This window comes from Mobula birostris, chromosome 21, assembly GCF_030028105.1.
Source record: "Mobula birostris isolate sMobBir1 chromosome 21, sMobBir1.hap1, whole genome shotgun sequence".
NCBI lineage: Eukaryota > Metazoa > Chordata > Chondrichthyes > Myliobatiformes > Myliobatidae > Mobula > Mobula birostris.
The window spans coordinates 26,594,599-26,605,982 of record NC_092390.1 but is presented as its reverse complement, the minus strand read 5'-3'; the positions used below and the strand labels follow the sequence as shown (position 1 = coordinate 26,605,982).

At 39.8% G+C, this 11,384-nt stretch overlaps 1 protein-coding gene across 13 annotated transcripts in view; it reads right to left on the bottom strand.

Moving 5' to 3' along the window:
• Positions 1-6,842: 6,842 nt before the first annotated feature.
• rhobtb1 (Rho related BTB domain containing 1) overlaps positions 6,843-11,384 on the bottom strand; it is an 82,482-nt gene continuing 77,940 nt past the window's right edge. For 11 of the 13 annotated variants that reach the window (XM_072239200.1, XM_072239204.1, XM_072239199.1 and 8 more), the window contains 2 exons: positions 10,418-10,523; positions 6,843-8,716 (listed from right to left, as the gene is read on the bottom strand). In XM_072239200.1, coding sequence (XP_072095301.1) covers positions 8,550-8,716; positions 10,418-10,523 — 273 coding nt within the window. In that variant the 3' untranslated portion in view covers positions 6,843-8,549. Of the gene's footprint in view, positions 8,717-10,417; positions 10,524-11,384 lie in introns of those variants that run through there. The other 2 variants (XM_072239209.1, XM_072239208.1) reach the window with 2 other exon arrangements.

Sequence of the window (11,384 nt, the reverse complement as noted above, 5' to 3'; positions counted from 1 at the left end):
TCTGTAGTTCAGAGAGAAGTGGAGAGCTTTAAGGCTCTCCTGATGGGGGTTGGAAGCGTACAGGGACAGGACATCCATCATAAAAAATAAGATGATCAAGACCAGGGAACTTAAAGTAATTGAAAGGATCAAGAGTGTGTGAAATGTCACGGATGTAGGTAGGAAGGGACTGAACCACGAGGGATAAAACAGAGTCGAGGTATGCAGATCCAAGTTTGGTGGGGCAAGAACAAGCAGAAACAATGGGTCTACCCAGACAGGCAGGTTTGAGAATCTTGGGTAGAAGGTAGAAGCAGTAGGTGCGGGGTCAGGGAACTATGAAGTTGGTGGCAGTGGATGGGAGATCCCCAGAGTTAATAAAATGAATGATGATGATGGAGACAATGGCCTGATTCTCCTTTGTGGGGTCCTGTTCAAGAGGCAAGTAAGAGGTGTCTGAGAGTTGTGACCTGGCCTCAGCAAGGTAGTGGTCAGTTCACCAGACTACTACAGCACTCCCTCCCTCTTATCTGCGGGTTTGATGGTGAAGAGGTTGGGATTAGTGCGGAGAGAGTGGAGAGCAGTCCATTGGGAAGGAGTGAGGTTAGAATTGGAGAGAGGAGAGGTAAAGTCCAGATGGTTGATGTCTCATTGGCAGTTAGCAATAAAAATATCCAGAGCAGGTAGAAGATCAGAGTAGGTTGTCCAGGAAGAGGAGAAGGTTTGAAGGTGGGAGAAGGGGTCATCAGCATGGGGAATGGGATCTTTGTCAAAGAAATGGGCTTGGAGATGGAGGCGACAGAAGAAGGGCTTGACGTTGAACTCACAGAGGTGTGGGCGAAGAGGGACAAAAGTGAAGTCCTGACGACAGTGTTCTGCCTCAGAGAGGGGAAGGTTAGAGGGATTTATGAAGATCTGGCATGGATGAGAGTTGAATCAGAGGGGGAAGAGAGTTGGTAATGTCTGAGGACAGGGGAGGATTGGAGTGTTTAGGGAAGGTGGAAGATAGAGTTGCTGAGGGCCTGAGAGCTGACAGTAGGATCTGAGAGATACAGGAAAGACAGTATCACAAGTTCTCTTCTTTTGTTTCAGGCTTACAGGATCTGCAGTTCTCGTATCAGAAGAAAGGTTAGTGGTGCAGTAAATAGGGTAAGGATGCAGGATGTGGTTCAAGGTCTGGTATATTATGCACTGCAGTTTGAAGTCTTTGTCATACCTCTACAGTATGTCATATCAGCTGATGCATGCTTCTTACCCATCTAGTCAGAGGAGAATTCCACTGGTTCTTGGGCTTGACCATGCAGTCTTCTCTCAGGATGTCAGCATCTCTCCTGCAATTCGTGCTTCACAGGCACTGCCTTGCCACAAACCTCTCAGATTGCTGTCTGAGAAAGCGGGCAATAATTCTGCAATCACCAGTTACCCCACCTCAGGCTACATCTGTAGTCCATCCAACTGAAAGGGATCAGCCATGGGGGGGGGGTGGGGGGTGCAGGGAGAGGGTATTGAAAAGTGGTTAATCCTGCAAAGTCAGTTGGAAGATTATTAAATGGGAAGTATAAGGTGGTTAATTCAAAACATTCTTTTGCATTATACTCATTGAACATTTATATTAATACTCACTGAACATTTTTATAAAAAAAACTTTCGTAACTAATTTAATGCACTGATTGACACTTATCATCCTGAATTTGGAAAGATTATAAAGACAGTGGTGAGCATTTGTTTGTAAGTCTTCATTTCCTGCTCTTAGTGAGGTCAATGGCTTCCCTGTAAAGCACTAAAATTTTATCACCATGAATGATCTGGCAACACTGAATCGCACAAAGTGTCACTCCGCTAGTTTCCTATTTATGTGGTTTCCTTCAGCTTACGACTACGCATAGATAGCAAAATTAGGCCATTTGGCCCATCGAGTCTGCTCCACTATTTCATCACTTTTCCTCTCATTCCCAATCTTCTGTCTCCCCCCACATACCTTCATGCCCTGACAAATCAAGAATCCATCAACCTCTGCCTTAAACATACATAAAGACTTGGCCTCCACAGCTGCTTGTGGCAAAGAATTCCAGAGATTCACCACTCTCTGGCTATAAAAAAAAATTCTTCTCATCTCTGTTCTAAAAGGACACCCCGCTATTCTGAGGCTGTATGGTCTAGTCTTATACTCTCATACTATACGAAAAACCCTCTCTACATCCACTCTGTCAAGGCCTTTCACTATTCGATAGGTTTCACTTAGGTCTCCGCTCATTCTTCTGAATTTTAGCAAATACAGGCCCAGAGCCAAATGCTTTTCATATGGCAAACCATTCAATCCTGGAATCATTTTCAAGAGTCTCCTTTGAACCCTCTCCAATTTCAGCACATCCTTTCTAAGAGGCCCAAAATTGCTCACAATAATCCAAGTGAGGCCTCACCAGTGCTTTATAAATTCACAACATTACATCCTTTTTTTTAATTCTAGTCCTTTGAAATGAATGCTAACATCACATTTGCCTTCTGCACCACAGATTCAATCTCCAAATTAACCTTTTAGGGAATCCCAAGTCCCTTTGTGCCTTATGTTTTTGTATTTTCTCTTCATTTAGAAAATAGTAACCCCTTTCATTTCTTCCACCAAAGTGCATGACCATACACTTCCCAACACTGCATTCCATCTGCCACTTCTTTGTCCATTCTCCTAATCTAAATCCTTCTGTAGTCTCTCTACTTCCTTAGAACTACCTGCCCTTCAACCCATCTTTGATTTATCTGAAAACCGTGCAACAAAGCCATCAATTCCATCATCCAGATCATTGACATATAACGTAAAAAGAATCTGTCCCAACACCAACCTCTGCGGAATGCCATTGGTCACTGGCAGGTCAACCAGAAAAGTCTCCCTTTACTCCCACTCTTTGCCTCCTGCCAATCAGCCACTGGTTTATCTATGCTAGAATTTTTCCTGTAATACCATGGGCTCATAGCTTGTTAAGCAGCCTCATGTATGGCATGTTGTCAAAGGCCTTCTGCAAATCCAAGTACATATCAACCAATTCTTCTTCATCTATCCTGCTTGTTATTTCTTCAAAGAATTCCAACGGATTTGTCAGGCAAGATTTTCCCTTGAGGAAATCATGCTAAGGCCCATTTTAATCTGTGCCACCGCCTTAACAATTGACTACTGAGATTATCATCAGGGTGTCTCTTTCACCCTTCAGAAACATTTATCAGGAGCGCTGTGTACATAGAACCCTTAGTACTGTCGAGGATCCCTTCCATTTGTCTAACAATGTCTTTGACCCCTTACCATCAGGCAGCAGGTACCACAACATTAAGGCAAGAACTATTAGGATGGGAAACAGCTTCTTCCCCCAGGCCACAAGATTACTGAACTCCCTGCCATCACCCAGGTCTCATCACATGTAAAACTGCAGTAGTGTTATACTGTTTACTTTTTAAACTTGTATCATAAATGAATGTTAATTTAAAAATAATTTGTGGTAATGTTACTTTGTGTTAAGTGTGAGTTATATGTACTGTGTTGTGCACCTTAATCCAGAGGAACATTGTTTCATTTGGTGCTATACGTGTATGCAGTTGAAAGACAATAAATTTGAACTTTCCACATTTGACCAATACTGAGACCAGCAATTGTGTGGATGGCATTTCTCCTGTGGTGTAGAGGAATTAGTCACTGCACTTCTCTGCAGGGAAACTGATTTGACTGAGCTGAGTAATTTCTCCATTATATCCTGATGCCCTCTTATGGAAACGTGCTTAAGTTAAAACTATTGTACAGAAGGTTTTAGCTCAATCTTCAAAAATAACTGGAATTTTCAGCTGAGGTTATCATTAGTTCTCTGTAGCTTTGTCACTAGCCCCTTTGCTTAATGGAAGTGGAGGCTGAGGAGCAGTCAAAACCTCCGGACAATCAAATTGACCTCGACAGGCCAAGAGGGATCCTTCCACTGCCACCTGCTCAGAACCTCCTCTACTGCCTATTCCACTTCCAGGTCTTGCTGGGATGAGGAAAGGAACCACAAAAACACCCGTCCCCTGGTCCAGTGGCTGTGTGTACGCAGCATTTGACAAGTCATCTGAAAAGCATTACACAATTCCTTTAGCATAGCAGGCAATTGGCTGTCTAAAAGTCATGTAAACTTTCGGACAAAATGTAATAACTGACAGTATTTCATTAAATGGTTGACTGCAAGTTGTATATTCATCTGATGGTCTATAATTCAGCTAAATCACAAGACTCAACAGCTGCATTGCCCTGCTATTAGACTTACAACCAGCATTCACTTCGAATGTCAGATTCCAAAGGGCAACGAAAACACAAGTGCACATGATCACTGGTCTGTTCTGGTGAAGGGTCACAGATGGAAACATACACATTTCCTCTGCCTGACTTTCTTTTTGGTGCTATCTGATCCTTTGAATTTTTCAACATTTTATGTATTTTTGATTTCTAGCATCTAAAGTTTATTGATTTTCAGTTCTGCAGGCCAGTAAGTTTGTTCAGTATTAAATTGCCCTGAATCTTAACAGGGAATGCAGCTGAGGTATGGGCTGCTTGGTTGTACTTCCAGCCTGAACTCCTTGTCTTAACAACATAATAGCTTCTAGTTACATTGCTGAGAACTAGACACAGATAGGAAGCTTTTGCCTGGAGGACAGGGTCTATAAATTTCTTCTTACTTCTCTTCTTATAAACTACTTCTGAAAGAGTTTTCTTACCCATGGGAACTCGTGCTAATCTTGGACATTGATGCTGCAACACACCCTACGCAGGTGCCGAAGCAGCAAAGGTAAAACACGGGGCTAGGCTGGTCTGCAGCCCAGGGGCCCGAGCTGCAGAGGGGCCCAAAATAGGTAGCTATCATCATGGTGGACAAAAAAAAAATGCCAGTGGAGCACAGAAAAGAAAAAAGAAACAAGAAAGAGGACCGTGAGAAAGAAGCATTAAAAAAAAACATTGAAATTGACAGAATTTTTAAAAACCTGTTCATGATGATGCAGCAGTACCATCGCTCGTCACAGACCGGTGGACAAATGGAGACTTGTTCAACAGCTAGCGCTAGCACAAGACCACCGTCCTTGCCACAGTCAGCAGCTAATGTTGAAGAGGCAGCGAGAATGACTTTGGGATTCCCAACCACAGGGGCCTCCAAACAACCAAGTCAGGTCGCCATTAATGTTAACATTACCGCTACTGGGGATCCTTACAACACTGATCCTGCTCGCTGGGGAAAGGAAACGTTAGATGATTCAGTCCGAGTGTACTGGGCTAAGAAAGGACCAGAATCCTGCCAGAATAAGGATGTGGATATCAAAGCTTCGGAACGTGTATACAAACAGCAGAGACGTTTTTTCTCCAAATTTCACTTCAAACGCAAGCTCGTAAATGGTGAGTACAATATCAAGGCAATGGCTCTTATATTCCCCTTCCACCGGCTGTGTGTTTTGTTTTGCATGCCGCATTTTCAGTGATGGTAACTGTCAGTACATCTTCGAAACTGGCTTTGGCGACTGGAAATATGCTACTGAGCGCATAGGAGAGCATGAAAATAACGAACACCACAGGGAAACGATACTGACCTATATTACACTAGCATCTGACAGCGGAAGAATAGATACAGAACTGCAAAAACAGTTCGAGTCAGCGTGTGTCTACTGGACCGACGTATTGAAAAGGGTGTTGGTAGTTGTGAAGTTTTTGGTTGAGAGGGGATTGGCTATCCGAGGCTCCAGTAACATGTTTGGCAGGCCTGATAATGGTAACTACATAGGCTCAGATCCACAATGGGACAGGACAGGCTGAGTCATCTTACTCTGATGCCACTTGAAAGTGATCTTGTTCGGAAACTGGATTTTAGTGATCTGATCAAGGACTTTGCTGTGAAGAAATCCAGAAGAACTAGGCTTTAATTTTGAAAAACAAGCATCTGACTTTGTAAATATCTAGGCTTGTGTGTCAGTGCTGTTCCTGTTTTTGTGGCAGTAGGCTAATAGTTGACAGTTTACATACTTAGTAAGTAATAAGTGGTCTTTACTCTGCAAGCCACACAGTACAGCAATAGGTTAGTATGTGCTAGATCTCATTTTTCAAAAAGATTGTTGGAGTATTGTCAAGTTTCCTAGTTTGCAATAATGCCATCTCTCTTGGCCTTTTTGTCTCTCATTTCCATTTTACTTTCTCAGAACACACGGGTGAGAAAAATACTGAGATAAAAATGCTTTGGCATTGTTTGAGAAATAAGGCCTATGGTATGTGCAGCAATAGCTAAATGAAGATTTAAGATTGGGTACATCATACTTAGTCTCCCTCATAACTTTACTAAGCCAAGGTCAATTTTTGAATGCTTTAGATGCTGTCCTTCAAACTAAGAATCTGCATTACATTCTGTCCTCCCTCTTAAGGCCTGTAAGCTTATAGCCTATGTATTGTACTAAACCAATGTCTCAGTCCACAGCTTTGATATTTAGACCAGTATGACCTTTGCTCTTGTTTTTGCTTGGTACAGCAGCATTTTACGGTGTTGGCAGGGGCCCCGGCCCCACTAAATCCAGCCCTGGTAAAGCAAATGAAGCAGCAGCATTTTACCCAAGGTTAGTGTGCCCTTATGGACACCTCGAACCACAAAGTCGCCATTGTGACCTTCAGCAGTCTGCAGAAGTGGTTTAGTATCCCATGAAATACTCAGTTGGATTAACTGAAGCACCATATAAATCCGCCTCTCAAAAAACCAGGTTTAAGTAAAAGGGCATAATTCAATTTCAGCTGCACAGTTGATGACACCGCATGCAAATTGCTGACATACACTGCCATGCATTACTGGAAGAGCACAAATTTATGTACCACACAATTCTTGCAGATTAAAAGTGTTTTTGTGATTTATTCCCAAAAATATTGAAATTGAAATCACAGTCCAGTACTTAAAAAAAATCGGTGCTACACAATCCAATATCTAGCCAACTTTGTTTTTATACCTATAAGCACAGTTATTGTCTTGTTTTAAGTTTACACTGTTTCTACATGCATTCTTCTTGCCTCTCACTGCAACTGTCCTCCAACTCCATGCCCAGAAATGGGGATGCAGTAGAACCATTTTGAGAAGAAATACACACAGACAATAGGAGACTGCAGTCTTTTGGATACAGCAACTCCACTGAAGCAGCATTTCAATACTGCAATGAAATGGCAACTCAGATAGTATAGTCAGATCTTTGGATTAGGGCCTGATTTCACAGCATGTAGACTCAAGAGGTGAGCCAAGTGAGCTACTGTCAATTTAATAAAACATAATGCACTTATTTCAGATCACAATCTATAGATAAGGAAAACTATTGAACAAACAAAGCTGGCATTATATTATCAGTTTTTTTTTTAAGTTGAGCATTCAGCAATATGATCTAAACACCAATATTCAGTGTGTTGGCAGCATCGTATTAGGCCTGCAATTATTCCAACAAACAAATCAAATAACGTCATTTTATGCATATTGTGAAGTACTTCAGAAGACAGTACATGAACAAATTAATCTTTTCAACTTATGGAACTTACAGAGCGAAAGTAACTTGTGGAATATATTCACTGTATATAGTATGGAAACTACATAAGAAACATTTTAATTTCTCAATACAAAGTTGTCAATCACCCTACAATTCTACCATGAAACAGTCACAACATTTATTTAATTTATTGATGCAAAATAAGTGAAAGATAATGAGCACAAAGGTCGAAGGCTAAAAGAACTGCAACCAAATGAACCAGCCACTTGGTGTCAGCAGCTGAAATTCACAATAGGTCGATGTTGTATTACATACTGTAATATCATTACACGCAGAAAACTTTTGGCAAAAATGAGGTCAATCAGAACTTTAGTACATTACTTTCTCCACTGCTCAAAACAGTCCAACTGAAGCTATTTCTAACATTTCAAAAATGTACTTTAAGTAAATTTACCGTTAAATTAATTCAAGAGTTAAGATTTGGGGTATACAGTAACTGTGTAGCAATAATAACTTTCATGATAAAGCAGCATGACTAGAAAGATGCATATAGCAAGAGCAGTAAACTGCTCCAAATTACCTGTGTATGAGTAGGCCCATATAGACATAAGCCACTTTTCATGGATTAGTTTCTAAGCCCTTCTAAGTATACAAGTTTTCTAAAATCTATATTACGACCATCTCTACTTTGGTTACCACAAAGGTATATAGCCAACACCTGTACAAAAATAATTAAATATTTTATTTCAAATTAAAACCCAATAGTGGTCATTCTTTTCAGAACAAAAGAAGAGTCACTGTTGGCAGTTATCTATATTAAAAGTGTTTAAAACCAATCTATAGGCACCACACGGGGATCAGTTTGCTATAGCAAGCATAGTTTTTCAACAAAAGGTTGTGCTTCAAACATAATGACGATTGTTTAAACAGACATGGCCAATTATCCCAAGATAGCCTTTCTTTTAATACAGTAAACAAGAATTAAGACAAATACATTGTGTGTTGTTTTAAATCTAGCTAATAATGCACAGGATGTTCTGGTTAATTCCTAGAATTAGTTTCTAAAGGTTTTAGGCAACAGCAGAATGGTGCCAGAAGCACCATCTGCGTTTTGAGTGATGCTTATGAAGGGCAACCTCATCTCTCTCCCGTTCCTTTTTCACTCGCTGGTAATGGTCTTCTTCTTTAAGGTACCACACAGGCGGCCAACGGTGCTTCTCAAAATACTCTTGGTTCTCTAGCAATGAAAATGATAAAATTACAAACCTAGTTACTTTGCAAATTAAGAACACGTTCTGCAGATGCTGGAAATTCAGAGCAAAGCACGCAAAATGCTGGAGGAAATCAGCAGGTCAGGCAGTATCTCAGGAGGGGAATAAACAGATGGCATTTGGGCCGAGACCTTTCATTAGGACTCATGAAGTGTCTCAGCCCAAAATGGTGACTGTTATTCCTCTCCACAGATGCTGCCTGACCTGCTGAGTTCCTCCAGCATTGTGTGTGTGTTGCTCTGTAAATTAATAGTTTCCTTTGTTCTAGAATATTCCAACCAATTTAAAAGGAAATATAACCTCATTTCCAGAAGTTGTGATGTGAAAGCAAACTATAATTAACTACAAAATTGAAGTTTCAGTAATTCTGGACACAGTAATTATTGAAAGTTAAAGCAGCTTGTTAGTCAAAATGTCTGATTTTACTCCACTGGTGAAAGAGCTTGTTGACTTCTGCAATGAAGTTTACACAAAACAATTAAATTTTGTTAATATGACAAAACTGTAGTGTACATTGGATTGTTGATATAAATGCACATGGACCAACAAGAGAGATCATTTCCAGGGCAACCAGTAAAAGATGCACAAAATAATCCTTTGCAGGTGTTCAACTTCCATGTAATTAAAACTTTCAGTCAAATAAACGAGTTCCGTAGAGAAAGCTACTGCTGCCAGCTTTCCACAAGTAACTTACTGTTTAACAGAAGAAAGTGTAAACAGTAAAAGTGACTCATGCTCTTGTACCACCAGGTTCAAAGATCATTAAACAAATGCTACACCAAGGTAGTACCTGTGCAATGGATTTAGTACATTTATCAGTTATTTGTTTTTAGTAATTTTGTACAACGTTGGAAATACATAGAATATAAATACCTTTATTTAAACAGAAATCTATCAAGCTGTCTTTATGTAAGCTATCCTTTGGCTGAGTCAGTATTTGGTGGACTAGCTTTAATCCTCCAAAAGTTACTATTAAACCAATAAATAATATAAGGTGCAAGGAAGAGTTCTATAATAACAATTATCATAGCACATGTACATAATTAAAGGACCAGGGGCTGCAGGAAAGGTGTTGGATATCATGAGAGGAAACAAGTCCAATGACGATGGCAGTCAGGAGTTTGGAAGGTGGGCATAGTGAATACTGTGGAGTATTATGTTGTTCTATGATATCCTGTCACTATACAGCCAATGCAATGTACATTGTACAGATGAGTTTATCTGATTTGTGAAGCTCTGATGCCCACAGTTTATTCATATTGGGGAATAGAAAGTTGATCCAAATTCTGGAGCTCCAAATCAGCACTTTATTTTTTTTAAGTAAGGTATAGCAAATGCCAGATGCAGAGTAAAGCTCCCCTTGGCTTTGGACTAACATTGTGCTAACCCAGCCTCAGAAGTTCCACAAGTGTAAATTATTGTCCTTGAATAGTAAGCAGACACCATCTTGGCTCTCATGGTAAGAATTTTGTGTTTTAGGTTTTTTCCATTTAATTAATTTTCCAACCATTTTCATGTAAGACTTTTTTGACCATTTAAAACAAAATCCATTAATCTGGGTTGAATTCAAAACCAGGTTTCAGAGGCAGAAGGAAGGAATGCATCATTGTGTCTTTGAAATTTAATATGATACAAGAGTAAACCAGAGCAAATATTTAGTTTCTTACCAGGAGATATTGCCTTTATCTCTTTCCTGAACTTGCAGCAAACACTGTTGTAACTCGTACAGATGTGATGCAAACACCAAGCTGCCAGTTGATGTGCATTATGAAACTACAAGTATAGGGGGTGGAGAAAAAGAGTTTTTAAGATCTGCTATGTGTGTAATATATAGGATAGATACCTATATATAATAGTGTTTCATTAGGTTTGTTAAAAATTAGAAATGTGAAAGGCCTGTAACTGTTACATACACGAGTTTCCCATGTAAAATGACTACCCTTATTCTGGAAATGTGGAATTAGAATGGTGAGTAGCACCAGCAAGCCCAGCAATTGCGAATGTTAGCAAGCCCGCTTGAAATTTAAAGCAACTCTTATCTCATTTTTCAAAAGGGAAATACAAGTACAATATTCAGGGACCATCTTAAATCTTTACATGCCAACTAATTTATATTTCACATTACTAATTATAGCATTCAATAACTTCATGATCAAGTCTACTTTTAATTGAAGCAACTGGAAGGGCTGTTGCATGATTAGGAAATACCCTAACCCCACACATGGTGTTAAGGTGGGAGGTTTACATGGACAGGTCATGGCGTTAAGAGCGAGAGGTTTACAGCAACACTTCTAGATCATGCCTATGACTAAAATGGAAGTTAAGGTTGTGAAGTTGTATGTCTTACATTCTTAGAGGAAAATATTTAACGATGTACACTTAAGGGAACTGCTGTATCTTACTTCCACCGAGCTTTGTGAATTACTTCAACACTACAAAGATTTTGCAATTTAAATAAGAAATTTTGAGCTTATAGTCAATCATATTTCTAATGTTTATGTACATGTGATGCAATAGCCAAATACACTGCTCAAGAACTTGCAATGCCATCTTCTACAAAATGTGGACGAACTTTCTAATGAAGCAGAAAATTGGGACTTCTATAAGTTCAATTTAACTCCAAAATAACATAAT